The sequence below is a fragment of the Capricornis sumatraensis genome, chromosome 4 (genome assembly GCF_032405125.1).
Source record: "Capricornis sumatraensis isolate serow.1 chromosome 4, serow.2, whole genome shotgun sequence".
Lineage (NCBI taxonomy): Eukaryota > Metazoa > Chordata > Mammalia > Artiodactyla > Bovidae > Capricornis > Capricornis sumatraensis.
Window position 1 is genome coordinate 124030775 of NC_091072.1, and position 21067 is coordinate 124051841.

The following is a 21067-nucleotide window of genomic DNA, read 5'->3' on the forward strand; positions in this document are numbered from 1 at the left end:
TCAGAATACATAGGTAATTCCCTTATTAAGCATTTTGTAATGTCTATTTTGAAATTTTCTGCCTCTCTTGTTATTCGTTTTTACATGGAAATAACTGCTTAAGCCTTTCTTTTCTAAGAAGCTTTCCTGGCATGACTGAAAAAGAGGCTCAAAATTGCTCCCGATTCTTTCTTGCCTAAATGTTCACCTTTAGCCATCACCCCTGCAAAATGAAGACCCACTCCTTCGTGTGGCTCCAACATCAGCTGAGTGGATTCTGAACTATCAGTCTGCCACTTAGGCCTTCTCAGCTTGGCATTTGCCTAAGAATGAGGTTTCCAGGGGTTTTGACTGTTCAGTTACTGGGTTATTTTACATTCAGTGCAGCGCTATTCATTTGTGTACTTGGTGACAACTTTATACTAAAAACCCTTTGTAATATCAGACCAGACACAGGAAAAATTACTCTACCATCTAACTTAAATTTCTTATGAGTAGTCTGAAATGTGACAATAAAGCTGTTTGGTGGCATTTCAGGGGAGGGAGAGGAGAGGCTCTGAAGAGCTCCAGCATCATAGTCCTTTATGTCTCAGCCAAGAAAGAATTCACCACGAGGCAAAGCAATAGGTAAATGATTTATTAGAATAGTACGCTTGGGAGGCTTACAAGCAGGCTGGTGAGAGATTGCCACACCTGAGAACTTAGTGGACTACAATTTTTTAATCAAAAAAAAAGTGGAGAGGTGAAGACCTTCTTTGACTTTGCTGAGTAGACATCATGCTTCCATCATCACCTCCTCTCCCAGCTTGAGCAGGGAAGTTTTCTTGTCCCTATATGGTCAAAAAAGGTCTACAAATTATTATTATTTTTTTTATGTGTGCAGAGAGCGTGTCCTAGAGATCATTAACTTGCTGAGTCCACTGGGCAGGATGTAGGTCTCACGCTGCCATTGTTCTGTTGTTTGGGGGCATGTCTCGCGCTTCAGTTACATGGTTTTATTGCTAAGCAAGCCTGCTTGGTTTTGTTGTTAAGCGAACCTGCTTTCTTGAGTAATCATTAATTTACAGGGGTTTCACATATTTTTTTCTACTTACAATCCCCTAGTAGGATTAACTATTTTTAATCACCTACTTTGACCCTTTACTCTCTCCCTACAAAAGTATATTACTTTGGAAGGAATTTCAAAAGCACTACATTCTCCTTAGTTTCAGAAACTAATTTTTAAAGAGAGAATATAAGTTTAATGGATGATTTTAGAAACATTAACAAGCTGATAAAAGCCAAAACATTTGGTAGCTACTGTGTGCCAGAGACACAGGGAAATCAGACAATTGCCAAAGAAAGCAGTAATATTGGAACCCAGTCATTCTGGTTTTTGAGTTTGTGCTTTTAGCTACTATGCAGAGAAGCTGCTTAGCGGTGCTTGGTAAATAAGAAGTGCTCAATAAATGGAAGCTATATTGTAATTTTCTTATGAGTCTAAGGCTTGGGGTGCTTCTCTGTTCCTAGGATCACTTCTATAGTATTGAAAGAGCTATAGAAACAGAGATATAAAATAAATAATTATATCACTCGCCTCTTAATTTTTTTAAAGCTTAATTGAGAAGACTTATAAAGATCTAGGAATGTAGAAAATAGTAAAACCATGGTTTAAAAAATAACTTAGTAATTATTGGATTTCTGTTTGTACAGATTACCTTACTAGTCTCTGGGATGAAAGAAGTAACTAAAATGAATAAGACATGGGTCCTGCCTATGAAGGAGCTTACAGCCTAATAATGGTCACAGACAGAGAGTGACAGAATGGATGCAGAAATGCCAATTATGGCCCAGTGATGGAACATGCTAAATTTGAAGTTCCAAAGTTGAATCCTAGTGTTACAGTAGCTGTGTGCTAAGAGCAAATCCTGTGAGCACTCGAAATCTCAGGGTTTTTAAAAATTTTTGTTGGACTGGTGGTTACTAGTATTGTTTTCTAAATCTTTAAAATGGAAATAATTATGCATAATTCAAAATGCTTAATAGGAATTAAATAATGCAAATGAATCACTTACTCTGTCTTTAGCAGTGAATAAATGTTCAGCAAAGAGCTACTGTGAAACATGAAGCTTTGAAAACTTGACTGTGTGGAGCACTGACTGATAGACTCCCACCCTCCCGCTGGAGGCAGTGGGGGTGCCCTTTAGGTGCAGTGCCAGGACCTTGCAGAAGCAAAGTAGGCTCAAGCCTAGTTGCTCTTCAGAATGTTGAGCTGAAGAACAAGGAGGCAGTTGCCCCGTTGGAGGCCAGAGCAAGGCTTTTATTCCCCTACTATCTTTTTTTCTTAGTGGAGACTCAAAATAAAGTAAAAATTTAAGAAAGGTAGCATATATATGGTCTGTGATTGTGTTACATGGTTAGGAGCTCTGATGAGAGGATAATTAGAGCTGGTAAGAGCACTACAATCTCAGAACACTAAGGTCTCTATATGAGTACACCAAGTGATTTTAACATACAGTGAGGGCAGAGATGTACTGGAGTAGTGATCTCTTGGGTTCTGTAGGATAGATATCAAAGGTCACTCAGTCTGGCTAGACTCATACCCACTAGTCCACACCACTGGGTATGTTTGTAATAGTGCTTAGAACCATATTATAGAAGGTTTTAAACTAAGTGTCTGTGAGTAGTAGGGAATTAATGAAGTTTTTTTTATATAAGGCAATGTGTTGAGAGCAATACTCTAGGGGAAAAAAAAATGTATCATTTAGTTGTGTCTATGTAGTAGAAGGAGGACAAAGAGGGAACTAGAAGTGAGGTATGAACTAAAGTGTTAGCAAGCGAAACTGAGTAAGATGCACTCCAAGCTGTAATAATAATCCAATAGAATTATAGGAATATCATCTTTGTTTTTTTAATACCGGATAATTAACAAAGAAACTTGGGCCATACATAATGCAGATATGAAAAGGATGTTATTGAATTCAGAAACAGGTTGAAATGAAGTTTAATTCTCACAGACTAATTATATACTATATGACAAGGAAGGTTCTACTTAGGTGATTATTTGCTCTAAGTTAATGTGGAATGAAGCAGGGCAAAGGCTAATAGAGTTTTGCCAAGAGAATGCATGGTCTTAGCAAACACCCTCTTCCAACAACACAAGAGAAGACTCTACACATGGACATCACCAGATGGTCAACACTGAAATCAGATTGATTATATTCTTTGCAGCCAAAGATGGAGAAGCTCTATACAGTCAGCAAACACAAGACCAGGAGCTGACTGTGGCTCAGATCATGAACTCCTTATTACCAAATTCAGACCGAAATTGAACAAAGTGGAGAAAATCACTAGACCATTCAGGTATGACCTAAATCAAATCCCTTATGACTATACAGTGGAACTGAGAAATAGATTTACGGGACTAGATCTGATAGACAGAGTGCCTGATGAACTACGGATGGAGGTTCGTGACATTGTACAGGAGACAGGGATCAAGACCATCCCCTAGAAAAAGAAATGCAAAAAGCAAAATGGCTGTCTGAAGAGGCCTTATAAATAGCTGTGAAAATAAGAGAAGCAAAAAGCAAAGGAGAAAAGAAAAGATATACCATTTGAATGCAGAGTTCCAAAGAATAGCAAGGAAAGATAAGAAAGCCTTCCTCAGCAATTAATGCAAAGAAATAGAGGAAGAAATAGAATGGGAAAGACTAGAGATCTCTTCAAGGAAATTAGAGATACCAAGAGAACATTTCATGCAAAGATGGGCTCGATAAAGGACAGAAATGGTAGGGACCTAACAGAAGCAGAAGATATTAAGAAGAGGTGGCAAGAATACACAGAAGAACTGTACAAAAAAGAGCTAGGTGTGATCACTCACCTAGAGCCAGACATCCTGGAATGTGAAGTCAAGTGACCTTAGAAAGTACCACTACGAACAAAGCTAGTGGAGGTGATGGAATTCCAGTTGAGCTATTTCAAATCCTGAAAGATGATGCTGTGAAAGTGATGCACTCAATATGCCAGCAAATTTGGAAAACTCAGCAGTGGCCACAGGACTGGAAAAGGTCAGTTTTCATTCCAATTCCAAAGAAAGGCAATGCCAAAGAATGCTCAAACTACTGCACAATTGAACTCATCTCACACGCCAGTAAAGTAATGCTCAAAATTCTCCAAGCCAGGCTTCAGCAATACGTGAACCGTGAACTTCCAGATGTTCAAGCTGGTTTTAGAAAAGGCAGAGGAACCAGAGATCAAATTGCCAACATCCGCTGGATCATGGAAAAAGCAAGAGAGTTCCAGAAAAACATCTATTTCTGCTTTATTGACTATGCCAAGCCTTTGACTATGTGGATCCCAAAATCTGTGGAAAATTCTGAAAGAGATAGGAATACCAGACCACCTGACCTGCCTCTTCAGAAATCTGTATGCAGGTCAGGAAGCAACAATTAGAACTGGACATGGAACAACAGCCTGATTCCAAATAGGAAAAGGAGTATGGCAAGGCTGTATATTGTCACCCTGCTTATTTAACTTCTATGCAGAGTACATCATGAGAAATGCTGGACTGGAAGAAACATAAGCTGGAATCAAGATTGCCCGGAGAAATATCAATAACTTCAGATATGCAGATGACATCACCCTTATGGCAGAAAGTGAAGAAGAACTAAAGAGCCTCTTGATGAACGTGAAAGAGGAGAGTGAAAAAGTTGGCTTAAAGCTCAACATTCAGAAAACGAAGATCATGGCATCTGGTCCCATCACTTCATGGGAAATAGATGGGGAAACAGTGGGAACAGTGTCAGACTTTATTTTGGGGGGCTCCAAAATCACTGCAGATAGTGATTTCAGCCATGAAATTAAAAGCCAGTTAGTTGCTCCTTGGAAGGAAAGTTATGACCAACCTGGACAGCATATTAAAAAGCAGAAACACTACTTTGTCAACAAAGGTCCGTCTAGTCAAGGCTATGGTTTTTCCAGTGGTCATGTATGGATGTGAGAGTTGGAGTATAAAGAAAGCTGAGCACAGAAGAATTGATGCTTTTGAACTGTGGTGTTGGAGAAGACTCTTGAGAGTCCCTTGGACTGCCAGGAGATCCAACCAGTCCATCCTTAAGGAGATCAGCCCTGAGTATTCGTTGTAAGGACTTATGTTGAAGCTGAAACTCCAATACTTTGTCCACCTGATGTGAAGAGCTGACTCACTTGAAAAGACCCTAATGCTGGGAAAGATTGAGGGCAGGAGGAGAAGGGGATGACAGAGGATGAGATGCTTGGATGGCATCACAGACTCAATGGACATGGGTTTGGGTGGACTCCGGGAGTTGGTGATGGACAGGGAGGCCTGGCGTGCTGTGGTCATGGGGTCGCGAAGCATCAGACATGACTGAGCAACTGAACTGAAATGAACTGAATGTTTCAAAAGCACACCAGCTTCATAACTCCTACCAGAGGGTGAACAAGAAAGATCTACAGGAGAAATATATCTTTCCTACTATTCCTCTCCCTTTCAGGAACCTAAACAACAGCAACAGAATTTCCACTTATCATTTTCTTGGGCTTTCTTTAATAACATTTATAATTATCTGTCAACTTGGCATGTGCCTGACCCCTACTGGGGACTAAGGACTGTCAGAGGCTCCCAGGGAAATGCAGAGTCCTCCAGGAATGCAGAGCCAAGACGAAGAGTCTCCTCTGCCCCAATCTTTGCATCTTGTAATATTTATACACCACATGAAATTACAGGATGAGGTGTTTTCTTGAAAATTTATCAGTCAGTCCTTGAAGAGATTAATAGAGGTACAGTTTTTCATAAAGAATTCAAAGTTTCCTGTGAATAACTTTGATGCTAACTTTTCCAATATGTCACATGAATGTGAATGGACAACCTCAAGTATTTAGATTCATGGACTGCACATGGTAATTAATCTCACTGAGTTTATATACAAAAGGTTAAGCTGTCATTCTAATTGATGTGAGTCATAACAAATGCAAGTCATTAAATCTTTGCTGTCAAATTGTTGTGGCTTTTTCTTTGCTGATTTTAAAGAATATCCAAGCCAAATTATGTCCTGAGGGGCTTGAATTTCAGCCTTAATTTTCTAAATCTGTATCTTCCTTTGGATTTCAGGAAAATTTCCAAATTAATGTTAATAAAGATTAACAAAATCCTTGGGGGAAGAGTTCTTCTAACCATGAAATCAATAGTTAAATTACCAGGGTTAAAAATATGTTTTTTATTTAAAAACATGTGCCCATGGAAGAATTACTTCAAAGTTTATTTTAGAAGAGAAACCCAAGTGTATGTACACATAGTGAACTTCCATAGAGTCTTATGGACTCTCTTTGAATGTTTAACGATTAAATGAATGGATTAACAAGAAAGCAACTTAGTGCTTTCAGAGCTCTAAGAGCTATAATGCAGATTTGTTAAACTATACATCTTTAAAGCCCCATCCCAAGGACGAGCCACTTAAGGAGGCAGGTGTTACACCTTGATATCAAGAGGAGCCCAGTAGGAGTTAGCTAGATCCCAAAAAGGAGAGGATAGCATGGACAGCCATATCCCCTGGGAAATAGCTACAATTTATGGTGATAAATGTTTGTAAACCAAATGGTAGTAAACACAGTATCTGTGCTGGAAACATGGCTTTTTTCCCAAGGTCTGTGATTGAAAACAGCCTTGCAGCATGCTACTTTCAGCACTTGGAACTCAAATGTATGGAGTCAGTACTGGGTTTCCCCTGTAGATCTTCATTCCATAGAGCCTGAAGCCCTACATAGAGGTTTTGTGGCAAGAGTTACTCTCAGGTGCCTTTGAAAATTCAGGGAGCAGCGCTGCTGAAATCTATGTGTGTACAAATTACCTGAGAATCTTTTTTGAATGAAGGGTCTGAATTTTTTACTTCCAAATGGGGCCTGAGACTCTGCATTGCTAACCAGAGATTAGGTGATGTTGAAGATACTGATCCATGGATCACACTTTGAGCATCAAGGTCATAAGAAGTGGATTTTAAGCAATTAGAGTAAGGAGATACGGTATGAGGGAAGAGCACTGGAGCTTGACTCAGAGTCGTAGTTACATGAACATGATGAGTCGCTTAACTTTTCTGAATCCAGATTTTCATATTAGAAAAATGAGTATGATAAGATAATAATACTTGCTGCATGAGATTGTTGTGAGAATTAAATTAATGTTACGTGAAAACTGACCAGAGCATTTGGTATATATTCATTGCTGAATAAGTGATTGTTGATCCTATATAAACATAAGCATACAATTCAGTGTTGGTAACTGATAAAGTTGAGGGACCCTTAGGCTATGTGCCCTTCATCGTTCTACAGGTTCTATTCTTTATTCCACCTCTGTTGTCAATTACAGTGTCTAGAGTTTAGCAAGTGGTCAGTGTTTGTGGCATTGCATTGATGGCAGCATTGATCACTGCCAGTGTACATTTTTGGCTTCTAAGATACTGATGTCATACTAATGACCCAATGTTTCCCCATGGCACTAACAGGAAAGAGAACTTTCACCCAAAATAATAACTTTCAGGCCTTGAGTCCTCTTTGAGTGAAAAATGTAATCACTGGGAGAAAACTAAAATAAAGAAGACCATCAGACCAATTTTCAATAAAAATATGAGGATAAAATAGCTCATCATTCTTTGCCAGCCAGTATCTCATTTCACAAATTATGTATAAGAGCTCTCTCTCTTAGAAAAGCAAAGATGGACATGGGTAGTTTGTCTGGCTTGATTCTATTAGGAGCCCAGCCTGCAATGGTGTAGCTAGTATGAGAGGGGCTCGAGCCATTCTCCACATTATAAAGTGGCTCCCATGCTGCCCAGGTCATGTGCTCAAAATTGCTCCTCTGAAGGTTAAAGTTTCTATTTAAACAATTTATAAAATTTTAAATAGAATTCTCAAAAAGCGCATAGCAGGGAATGGAAGGTGGAGAAATCAGTGAATAATCTTCAGCATCGTTTACATCTCAACATCTCTTTCCACTGAGAATTCGGAGACAGAAACTTGTTAGCACTTGGAGGAAGTCTAGTTTAATTTATTTGCAGTAAAATCCAGAGTGAATCTGTTAATCTTTGTTAAAAGAAATGAGATTTTCAAGTCTAATGAGAGGATTTAAAGTTTTATTAAAAGATATCCTTTTTTCCCCTCTTATAATCTATAGGTCTCAGGAGAAAAAGGAAGAGGCTATCACCTTACTGAAGGATTCCATTAAATATGGTCCAGAGTTTGCAGATGCATATTCAAGCTTAGCTTCATTATTGGCTGAGCAGGTAATTGTTTCCATTTAGTTTCACATAATATTTTCTTAACTGTTTCTGTTGAATGTATAAATTAATGTTATAATCAGATTTCTTATATCATTTAACTTGTAAGTTCATAATGGACAACTAACCTGTATGTCAGTTTTCTTCTTGATAGAAATCACAAATCTAGGTTTCTCACTCCAGTATTCTTTGTGCACCTATGGGGTCTCTAGACTAAGATGGTCCATTATAAACCACTACTAAATTCTCTATCACTTTGGAACAAAATCCGTCTTGAACAGTACGTGATATTTGCTTGTTTAATTACTACTCATTTATATTTTTCTGGGGAATTGCTAATGGACTAAGATCTCTGAACTCAATATGGAAACAATTACCGATAATCTTATAGATCCTATGTCTTAATACCTATCAGAAGATCACAGAGTCACATAGGGCAGGCTCCTAAGAGAGAACATTTTTCATGGCATAAAATGGAGAAATATTTTGATTTCCCTCCTTTTCACTGTATCTAAAATTCCCAGGTGGCTCAGTGGTGAAAGAATCCACCTGCCAATGCAAGGGACGTGGGTTCAATCCTTGGGTTAAGAAGATCCCCTGGAGGAGGAAATGGCAACCCACTCCAGTATTCTTGCCTGGGAAATCCATGGACAGAGGAGCCTGGCGGGCTGCAGTCCATGGGGTTGTAGAGTCAGACACGACTAACTGTACATGCAGGCTCCTGGCTACAAACCATTTGATCCCACATTTCAGTGTCCTAGATGCATGCCCCATGCTGTGGGAAAACAAATAGAAATTGTCTTCTCTAAACTGATGATAGAGTTTTGTTGACACACATAAGTGCCCTCAATAGAAGGTAGATTCTGCTATTATATAATTTCCAGATTGTCTTTAAAATTAAACTCAAACTCAACACCTTTGAAAGATGCCCTCCAGCTTTGACTTAAATGTAATGAATGATTTGATGTTGTCAGGTACACAGGGGTGCAATTTGCATTTGAAAAACCTTGGAGATTTCACCAGGAAACAAAATTAGGACATTCAGTGGCTATTTAAATGTCAGAAGTGATAAATCTAGTTGTCTTGCTCTGCTAGTCTCCGTATAGTGTAGGTGGGCTTTAGACAAAGGCCTGTGTCTGTAGTGAGTGATTTTAATGCATGTTTTAACAGAAAGTTTAAGCTAAAATGATGATGCTCATGTTTTATGATAGACATGGCAGTCCTCAGCTGCCTTGGTTTGTGTTGAAGCAGACACAGTAGGAGTTTTCTGGAGAAAAGATTCCATCATTATTCCCTTTTCTCACTACATCCTAGCTCCTTCATTTTCATAGGAAGACCTTCGCCTACCTCTGCCTGGCTGGTGGCTTGCAGCTACTCAGACAAGGCACACAGTTGTGGCCTTTGCACTAACTGTGCCCTTTGCCTGCAGCGCTGTTCTCCCAGACATCTTAGAGTTTCCTTCCTCATCTGTGCTGGTTTCTGCCCAAATATTTCTGTGTGGAAGGGCTATCTATGATTACCCTTTCGAAACAACTCCGTCACTGCCCCACACGTTCTTTGATTTCTCTCCGAAGCATTCATCACCATCTAACATACATTTATTTACGTCTGTGATCTTACTCCCACCATTAGAATCTCCATGAGAAAGGCTGTTTTTTAATTCATGACTTTCCCCTCTTTGTCTGTCACATTGTATGCAGTCAGTAAATACTGAGCGAATGAAAAGTGAAAGTCACTCCATTGTATCTGACTCTTTGTGATCCCATGGACTATACAATCCATGGGGTTCTTCAGGCCAGAATACTGGAGTGGGTAGCCTTTCCCTTCTCCAGGGGAGCTTCCCAACCTGGGGATCGAACCCAGGTCTCTCGCATTGCAGGCAGATTCTTTACCAGCTGAGCCACAAGATGAATGGATATGATCTGAAGACCATGTAACCCTTCCAGTCCAGCACGTGACCAAGGTTTTACTCATCTTTAAAGTAGGGCTGGGCATGTGGGCAGTGTTTCATGTAACAACCTGTGCCTCAGGGTCATGCTCTTGTGCTGCAATGAGGGACAGCGTGAGAACAGCTAGGTGAAGTTACTCCTTCCAGCCACAGACCAGGGTTGGGTTGAGGCCAGCACCTGCTACATTGTTCAGTGGCTTTTGGATGAGGACTCAAGGGAAAATTTCTCTCATGGCTCAATATTAGGTTTCTCCTGAACTACAAGTTTTTTGCTTTATTTTTTAGTCTAACACATGAAAAATCTTTCAGATGCTAAGAAAATCAGTTCTAGCTTTGTCTCCATTGGCCCCACCCCAAATAACTGCTGTCTCGACAGGATAGGCTACTTTTCTGTGTGTACTGCTTTTACTGGGTTTATCATTTTCCTTAACAATTTGTTTTATTCAATTTGTGTTCTCTATTTTTGAAAGCTGCTTCAATTCTCTGTAAATGAATAAAGCACGGCATTAAAATCAGACTTTCCTAGTAGCTCAGTTGGTAAAGAATCCATCTGCAATGCAGGAGACCTGTTTCGATTCCTGGGTAGGGAAGATACCCTGGAGAAGGGATAGGCTACCCACTCCAGTATTCTTGGGCTTCCTTTGTGGCTCAGCTGGTAAAGAATCTGCCTGTAATGCAGGAGACCTGGGTTCAATCCCTGGGTTGGGAAGATCCCCTGGAGAAGGGAAAGGCTACCCATGCCAGTATTCTGGCCTGGAAAATTTCAAGGACTGTATAGTCCATGAGGTCACAAACAGTTGGACACGACTGAGCAACTTTCACTGTCAAGATCAGTCACATCTCTTTTTTCTTTACAACTTGCCAGGACATACAATAAACATTTAATTGTTCTTCCTGATGAAAATTACCCTGAAGGTAAAAGACAATGTCACTCACTCAACTAATACCAGTGATAACAAGGTATGTTGTTTCAGGGGGAGCCCTTACCAACACTGACACAGTTCCTTCTCCCTGTAATGCCATCTTTTCTTTCTCTCTTTCTAAATCATCCTCATTTTTCAATTCAACTTTCACTTCCTCCCCCAACACTCGCCCACCTCCCCATCTCATGGGGCGTTAGATTTCCTTGGAGCTTTTATGAAATGTTCAGGAACATGCATCAACTCACAAATCAATCACATATTTTTATTTCTTGAATTAATATCTGAACTATATAATGTAAACAGTTTATCAGGTTTGTTTTTCCTCACAAGACTGAAAGTTTCTTTAACAAAAGCTATGTCTTTGTATGCATATTGCTTCTCTAGGGCTCAGGGTTCAGTTCAGTTCAGTTCAGTTCAGTCACTCAGTCGTGTCCGACTGTTTGCGACCCCATGAATCACAGCACACCAGGCCTCCCTGTCCATCACCAACTCCTGGAGTTCTCTCAAGCTCACGTTCATTGAGTCGGTGATGCCATCCAAATATCATCCTCTGTCATCCCCTTCTCCTGCTCCCAATCCCTCCCAGCATCAGAGTCTTTTCCAATGAGTCAGCTCTTCACATGAGGTGGCCAAAGTACTGGAGTTTCAGCTTTAGCATCATTCCTTCCAAAGAACACCCAGGTCTGATCTCCTTTAGAATGGACTGGTTGGATCTCCTTGCAGTCCAAGGGACCCTCAAGAGTCTTCTCCAACACCACAGTTCAAAAGCATCAATTCTTTGGTGTTCAGCCTTCTTCACAGTCGAACTCTCACATCCATACATGACTACTGGAGAAACCATAGCCTTGACTAGACGGACCTTAGTCGGCAAAGTAATGTCTCTGCTTTTCAATATGCTATCTAGGTTGGTCATAACTTTCCTTCCAAGGAGCAAGTGGCCTTTAATTTCATGGCTGCAATCACCATCTGCAGTGATTTTGGAGCCCCCCAAAATAAAGTCTGACACTGTTTCTACTGTTTCCCCATCTATTTCCCATGAAGTGATGGGACCAGACGCCATGATCTTCGTTTTCTGAATGTTGAGCTTTAAGCCAACTTTTTCACTCTCCTCTTTCACTTTCATCAAGAGGCTTTTTAGTTCCTCTTCCCTTTCTGCCATAAGGGTGGTGTCATCTGCATACCTGAAGCATTTTGGTCAGAAATGATAAAGTTAGAAGCAAAAGGAATGTACATAGTGATTTAGTTCGTCAATTTGTTTCTCATGATAGGTGAGTTAACACTTCTGAAACTGATTTATGTGTACCGATGGAAGTTTGTAGGAGACAAATTTCACACTTTCTGAAAAGCAGTATGAAAAGGCAAAATGATAGGATATGGAAAGGGGAACTCCCCAGGTCGGTAGGTGCCCAGTATTCTACTGTAGATCAGTGGAGAAATAACTCCAGAAAGAATGAAGGGATGGAGCCAAAGCAAAAACAATACCCAGCTGTGGATGTGACTGATGATAGAAGCAAGGTCCGATGCTGTAAAGAGCAATATTGCATAGGAACCTGGAATGTCAGGTCCATGAGTCAAGGCAAATTGGAAGTGGTCAAACAGGAGATGGCAAGAGTGAACGTCGACATTCTAGGAATCAGCAAACTGAAATGGACTGGAATGGGCTCAGGATACTTCACTGTATAATGCAAGCCAGGCAAGCATACATGCAGCATCTCTGGACTTCATGCACTTCCGGCTCAGTTCCCCAAATTAGGAGAATTTGACAGTGAACCAGGTAGCCTATTCTAGACTCCACTTCCTAGTAACACCTGTGCAAACTTGAGTGAGAAGTGTTCCACCTCTCTGGGCCTCAGATTCCAAATCTAAAGTTGATAACTACTCTAAATCACCTTCCCTAACTCTTACGGCTCCAACATGTTAAGAGCATCTAAAAGTACCTCCTTTAAAGTCAACTAAGTGCTAATGAACTTTTTCATGAATAACTTAAGGTTTCAATTCAATTAGTGCTATTGTTTCTATACAAATAAAGTATTAACATGTTAATATTGTGAAAAGCAATTTGCCTTAATAAATATCCAAGTTTCAAGTTGTATTCCTTTTGTAAATTGATGAACTCCAAGTTCATGAAAAGTTACTTTATTAAAAATGATGACAATGTTTGGTGACACTGAAATTTTAGTCCATTCATCAATATCTTACTATTAACAAATTTTATAGACATATATCGGAGAAGGCAATGGCACCCCACTCCAGTACTTTTGCCTGGAAAATCCCATGGACGGAGGAGCCTGGGAGGCTGTAGTCCATGGGTTTGCAAAGAGCCGGACATGACTGAGCGACTTCACTTTCACTTTGCACTTTCCTGCATTGGAGAAGGAAATGACAACCCACTCCAGTGTTCTTGCCTGGAGAATCCCAGGGACAGGGGAGCCTGGTGGGCTGCCGTTTCTGGGGTCACACAGAGTCAGATACGACTGAAGTAACTTAGCACAGACTTAGCAGCATAGACATATATATCTGTAAAACATAGTATTTATATATATATATATATATATATATGTTTAAAAAGGGCAACATATATACACTTTCTTAGTTATGTTTTAAAAGTGTCAGATGCCTTATTTAAAATCGATTATGGGGTGAATTCAATTTTTGAGAACCATAATGGCAAATTGATATAACATTATGGCATGCCACATAAAGTTATAAATAAGTTTTAAGAAAAAACAAATTATACTATGACCACGACTTTTCCTTACATACAAAGATCACATCTTTTGCCAGCCTTTCTTATTCTCGATTCAAATGTAAAATACTGTGAACTTGAAGAATGTGATTGAAAGATTGAAAGGTTCTTCTGCTCCTTTGGGCAATTGATTTTAACATCAGAGAGAGCTCGTGAGAGAGTAGCTATTGGGCATAACTCAGGATTGCTTTCGCTCTCTAACTTTCAGCATCTTATCTTTATGCTTTGAATTATTTAATAAAAGAATGCTTCAAATGCACAAGCACCAAGCTCATATCCTTTGTTAGCAAATAAATTCATTTCTTGATAGCACAACCTTATTCATCAGCATTCCAGAAAGCAAACCATAGTCAACCTGTAACACACTGGTAACCCTTCCATCACTTTACTGGTCATCTTCCAGGACCACCATATGTGCACGTGCCTAGTCCATGCTCACTGTGGTTGTGGTGGCCCACAATGTTAGAGAACCCTTTCCTGTATGGAGTTGAAATCAACAGTCCTATGATTTGCTCCCCCTGGGCTGGGCCCAAGGGATAGCTTATTGAGCACAGTTTTTAGATTTCAGGTTTTTTTAATTTATTTGTTCTTAATTGGAAGGTGATTGCTTTACAATATTGTGTTGATTTCTGCCATACATCAACATAACCCAATCATAGGTACACATATAGCCCCTCCCTCTGAACCTCATTAGAACTGACCCATCCACTTCATTAGAACTGACTCAAATGCACTCCTTTTCATGGCTGAGTAATAGTCTATGGTTTATGAGCACAACCGCCTTGTCATTTCTCTGAACGACTCTTTTCTATACTAACCTTGTTTCTAGTTTGCCCTGATTTCTAAACACTTTCCTTCTGGTCATGTGCTTTACATAGGCTCTGGATTGCCCATTTTCTCTATGACAAAATGGCTCCCAAATGGAACTGGTTTCTTCAATTAAATTTTGGTAGTTTCAGGAGGATAAGAAATACTTCCCTGGCTTGAGATTATGTTTCTATTGCATAAAACCCTAAAATTAATGATATTAACTGTTTCAGACTTTGTCTGAATCTAACACTGTGCTTCTTATTCTGTTGGAACTTGAAGGTAGCAAGTAAATCTATTTGGACATAATAGAGAATTTGAGAGAGAAAATCTGTAAAGTAGGCCAATAATTTGAAGACACCTTATATGAAGGAGCATATTTAAGGCCCATGGTGGAGCACAGATTTGAAAGTGATATATAATAGGAAGAAAGTTAGGTGTCTGAAGAAAGTGTTTTAAACATTGTAGAAATATGGCAGTATTTTGGAGAAGGCTTTTAAATACATAGTTGAGAGCCATGTTTCAGGAAGATGGTGTGGGAATGGATAAACTCTACTGTGGACGAAGAAACCTTTCGTACTTACAAACTGTGTGCATCTGAAGGCTGAAAGAGACAAATATTAGAAAATTTAAAACTCCAGAACAGAGCACCTAAGGGACTTAGAAGATATATGGCCAATGAGAGCTGTGGGGAAACCAAGGAGAAGCAAGATTTCAGAAACAGAAGAAATAAAATTACACTAATAATATAAAAATCTAATCAAAAACATGGAAAGATCAAAGAAAATAAAATTCACCTTTCACCCCTAGTATCTGGAAACAAATATTACCATTTTTAATACACTGCAGTTCTTTTTAATATACTGACTTTTTCCAGTGGAGGTATAATTGAGATATTGGGGGCTTCCCAGGTGGCACTAGTGCTAAAGAACCCCCCTGCAGGAGAGTAAGAAACATGGGTTCATTCCCTGGGTTGGGAAGATCCCCTGAAGGAGGATATGGCAACCCACTCCAATATTCTTTTCTATTTAAACCTTTAACTGCAGTTATTTTCTTTTTTGGTCAAATTTATTTATTTTTAATTGACGAATAATTGCTTTACTGTATTGTGTTGGTTTCTGCCAAACATCAACATAAATCAATAATAGGTACACCTATGTCCCCTGCCTGTTGGGTATCCCACCCCTCTAGGTTGTTACATAGCACCAGTTTGCCACTCCAGTATTCTTGCCTGGAGAAATCCACAGACAAAGGAGTCTAGTAGGCTACAGTCCATAGGGTTGCAAAGAGTTGGACACAACTAAAGTGACCTAACATGCATGCGTGCATAATAAACATATTTGTTTCAGATATACAATATAATGAATGATACAATATTTGTATATCTTGCAAAATGATTATCACAATAAGTTCAGCACCATACATAGTTACAAAATTTTTTGTGTGTGATAAGAACTTTTAAGATTTACTGTCAATGCAAGACAGTGTTGTTAAGTATGCTCACCATACTATACATTACATCCCTAGGACTTAATCACCTTATAAGTGAAAGTTTGTGTCTTTTGACCCCCTTCACAGATTTTATCCACCCCTTTCCCCTGCCTCTGGGAATCTATTCTCTGTGCTTATGATCTTGGTGGTCTGTTGTTGTTATTTTTAATATTTAACTGAAATATAGTTGATATATGATATTATTGGGCTTTTCTGGTACCTCAGCTGGTCAAGAGTTTGATTCCTGGGTTGGGAAGATCCACTGGTGAAGGGATAAGCTACCCACTCCAGTATTCTTGGGCTTCCCTGCTGGCTCAGATGGCAAATAATCCCCCTGCAATGCAGGAGACCTGGATTCTATTCCTGGGTTGGGAAGATCTCTTGGAAGAGGGAACAGCTGCCCACACCAGTATTCTTGCCTGGAGAATTCCATGGACAGAGGAGCCTGGCAGGCTACAGTCCATGGGGTTGCAAAGACCACTTTCTCCTGCCTCTAGGAATTTATTTTCTCTTTCTATGAACTTGGTGGGCCAGGTTTTTTTTTTTTACATTTTTTAATTGAAATATAGTTGATATATGATATTATATGTTACAAGTGTACAATATACTGATTCACAATCCTAAAGATTATGCTGTATTTATAGTTATTATAAAAATTGGCTGTGTTCCCTGTATTGTAGAATATATCCCTGTAACTTATTTCATACATAATAGTTTGCATGTCTTAATCCCCTCCCCCTATATTGCCCATCTCCCCTTCTTTCTCCCTATTGATAACCACTGGTTTGTTCTATCTATGAGTCTGTTTCATTTTTGTTATATTCACTAGTTTGTTGCATTTTTGCAATTCCACATATGAAAGTGAAGTGAAAGTGTTAGTCACTCAGTCGTGTCCAACTCTTTGCAACCCCATGGACTGTAACCTATAAGGCTCCTCTGTCCATGGAATTCTCAAGGCAAGAACTGGAGTGGGTAGCCATTCCCACTCCAGGAGATCTTCCCTACCCAGGGAATGAGCCCAAGTCTCCTGCATTGCTAGCAGATTCTTTATCATCTGAGCCACTCAGTTCAGCTCAGTCGTGTTCGACTCTTTGCGACCCCATGAATCGCAGCATGCCAGGCCTCCCTGTCCATCACCAGCTCCCGGAGTTCACTCAAACTCAGGTCCATCGAGTTGGTGATGCCATCTAGGGAAGCCCAATTCCACATATGAGTGATATCATACAGTATTTATCTTTCTCTGATTTATTTCACTTAACATAATGCCCTCTATGTTGTTGCACATGGCAAAATTTCATTCTTTTTGTGGCTGTGTAGTATTCCATTTCTATAGATAGATAGATAGATAGATAGATAGATATAGATGTAGATATACTAATATGATATATTATTTATCCATTTATTGGTTGATGAACACTTAGATTGTGTCCATATCTGGGCTGTTGGAAATAATGCTGCTATGATATTAGACTGCATGTGTCTTCTCAAAATAGTGTTTTGGGGTTTTTTGAATATATAATCAGGAATCGAATTGCTGGGTCATATGGTTCTATTTTTAGTTTTTGAGAACTTTACCACTAGCACCACCTGGGAAGCCACCTGCATCTCCTCTTTGGAAGAATATCTATTCAGGTCTTCTGCCCATTTTTCAATTACATTTTTGTTTCTTTGTTTTGATATTGAGTTGTATGAGCTCTTTATATATTTTGGAAATTAACTCCTTATCAATCATATCATTTGCAAATATTTTCTCCCATTCAGAAGGCTGTCTTTTTGTTTTGTCAATGGTTTCTTTTGCCATACAAAAGCTTTTAAGTTTAATTAGGTTACCATTGTTTATTTTTGCTTCTATTTCCTTTGCTGTAGGACACAGATCCAAAAAAATTGTGCTATGACTTATATCAAAGAGTGCGCTAACTATATTTCCTCTGGAGTTTTATGATTTGTGGTCTTATATTTAGGTCTTACCCATTTTGAGTTTTTTTTTGTACATATTAGAGAATGTTCTGATTTCATTCTTTTACGTATAGCTGTCTAGTTTTCCCAGCAACACTTATTGAAGAGGTTGTTTTTCTCCACTGTATATTCTTGCCGACTTTGTTGTAGATTAATTGATCGTAAGTGCACAAGTTTATTTATGAACTCTCTATTCTGTTCCATTGACCTGTGTGACTGTTTTTGTGCCAGTACCATACTGTTTTGATTACTGCAGTGATGTAGTGTATTCTGAAGTCATGGAATATGATTCATGTTTTTGTTTTCTGTGGGGTTTTTATATGTGAGATTATATAATATTTGTCTTTCTCTGACTTATTTCAGTTAGCATAATGTCCTTAAGTTCTATCCATGTTGCTGCAAATGGAAAGATTTTGTTCTTTTTTTGACTGAATAATATAACACTGTGTGTGTGCATATATGTGTGTGTGTGTGTGTCACATTTATTTATCCATTCATCCATCAATGGACACTTTTTGTAGCTTGGCTATTGTAAATAATGTTGCAGCGAACATACAGGTGGAAATATCTTTTCAAATTAGCATTTTTTGTTTTCATGCTTAATAGTCACATGTAATTTATACCCTATTCTTTTGACTTGCTATTATGTTATATATAATATTATACACATTTTCATACTGTTAAATGATCTTCATAAATACCATTTTAATACCTACTTACTAGTTTATGAAATGATGAATTATAATTTATATAATAATATCTTAACTATTGGTCATTCAAGTTCTTGTGTGTGTGTGTGTGTGACTTTTTCTTCTTTATGATCCAGTATTTTGGATCATTTCCTAATGACAGATTTCCAGAAGTATTCCCATATCAAAGTGTATCTGCATATTTCATGACTCTTGAGATGCCTTACTAAGATGGTTTCTAAAAGAACAGTACTAATACAGTATACCACCAGCAGTCCGTAACCTCTGTCTTGAATGTTAGTGGAACATTTAAATGGAAATAGCATGTGGACAGGTGACAGTGCAAGAGATCGGGACTGGAAAGATAGATTTAGGACTTCAAGTAAATGCATCTATATTATGGTTAGCTAATTTATCTTAGGAGAAAATGGAAGCGTAGTGTGTGGGGGGAACCTTAAAGAACTGTTAAACCTCCTCATTTTGCAGATAGAAATATGAGGTGCACAGAATTAAGTTTGCTCAAGGTCATACAGATAACTAGTGTCAGGACCAAGAATGGGGCCTGTAGCTTGACTCCTCTCCCACTGCTCTTTCAGCATATGATGCTGGGGTCCCAGGATTGGACTGTGGTAATAGGCTGTAGTTAATGAGGTCAGGTGTACGAGTACCCATGTGGAAAAGGAGAGGAAAAATGATAGACGAAACCCAGCAGGGTGGGTTGTCATAGATGTTAGATACATAAAAGGATGCAGAAGAAAGTTGCCACTCTGTGTCTACTGCAGCACAGAAGTCAAGAAAACAGAATAGAAAATAGGTTCGAAACCTGTTTTCAAATAGGTTCAAAGCTTAGGTGGTCTCTGGCTTACTAGTCTCTTTTGGTTCTTCATTAGCATTCAGAACTGGCTATACTCCAGCTTCACAGATAGGGTTGTAAACATTTACAAGCCCACCGTCATTTTTAACCAGCCTCCTCTTGCCATAGGTTATATAGCTTGCATTACACAGCAGTAAAGGAAATAAAGTTAACATTATCATCCTGTAAATTATAACATTATCACTGTCAATTATTGCCAGCCTATGGAAAAACTCAATTAATTAATTTGATAACACTTAAAATATGTTTCTTTAAGTGTCTGGGGATGTGACTTTAACTGATACAAGAATGGAAAGAAAATTGGAACAATAAAATATAAATTAGAAGTATAGATCAAAAATAAGTTCAATTTCTCTTGTTTGACAAGTGTCATCTTTGGGGTAGATTCAGGCACATATACCATTGCATGTATGGTCAGGTCACCTTGAGCTGAACCCTAACATAATACTTCATCGATTTAAGTGTTCAATTCTTATTTATTGAGCACTTAAGTATCACCAAGTATTAGAAGAAGTTGCAAGTATGGGCCTTAACTCATAGAACTTAGAGTCTAAAAGGGAAGAATACTCTTAGGGGAATAATCACTACCCTCTGCCCAACACCTCACCCAGTTGTGACAAATGTGCAAAGAGAGTACCAGCGAGAGTGTCACAGGGACCTGATCTCATGCGAGAATGCGTGTTTGGGGAGAGGATCACTGCCCAAAGGGTGAAATTCAGCTTGGTACCTTAAGAACGTATAGATATTAATGAGATAAAAAATCATTAGGAAAAGTTTTCTGGCTATAGAAATTAGACCAGGTGAGGGCTGTGCAGTGGAAACAGTGTGATTCCTTCCTCTTAGGGGAGCAAAGTTGTGTGCCTGAAAGTACGTAGAATGAGGACAGAAGAACAGGAGAACCGTTTGGAAATGGGAAAGCTGCAATTCCATGAACATGTAGCTCCCCTTCCACTCTTCCTGGTCTCTCTTTCTCTTTTTTGGGGTTGGGGCATGGTTTCTTTGACCACCCTTTTCCTGGTCTGTCGACTGTTACACCCTGTCACATTTGTTATACTTTCTCTTCAGCTTTTATGATTCTTGGCATTTCCTCTTTAAAGTCATCATTTCTTTCTTAAATTGTCACAGGGTAATGTCGATCACAGTCTGCTGGGTGAGGAGAAAATTGAAGATTAGCAATACCCAAATTCCTTGATGAGGAGGAATGCCAAGTTAATTGATTCATTTCAGTTAAATGCAAAAGAGTATTAGACATCTAAATGTTGCCAGCACCTTTCTCATAAACGTCCATGTCAGTGACTGATGGGGGAAGAACTGTTTAATAAAGAAAATAAAAGCAAAGGAGAGGGTGAGAAAAGAGGCATCTCTGCTTTATGTTCTGAGCCATTGT

The 21067-nt window shown here is 39.0% G+C and overlaps 1 protein-coding gene across 1 annotated transcript in view; it reads left to right on the forward strand.

Annotated features, from left to right (window-relative positions):
* Positions 1-21067, forward strand: part of TMTC1 (transmembrane O-mannosyltransferase targeting cadherins 1) — a 313576-nt gene that overhangs the window by 269634 nt on the left and 22875 nt on the right. The window contains exon 13 of the mRNA XM_068971048.1: positions 8144-8252. Coding sequence (XP_068827149.1) covers positions 8144-8252 — 109 coding nt within the window. The remainder of the gene's footprint in view (positions 1-8143; positions 8253-21067) is intronic.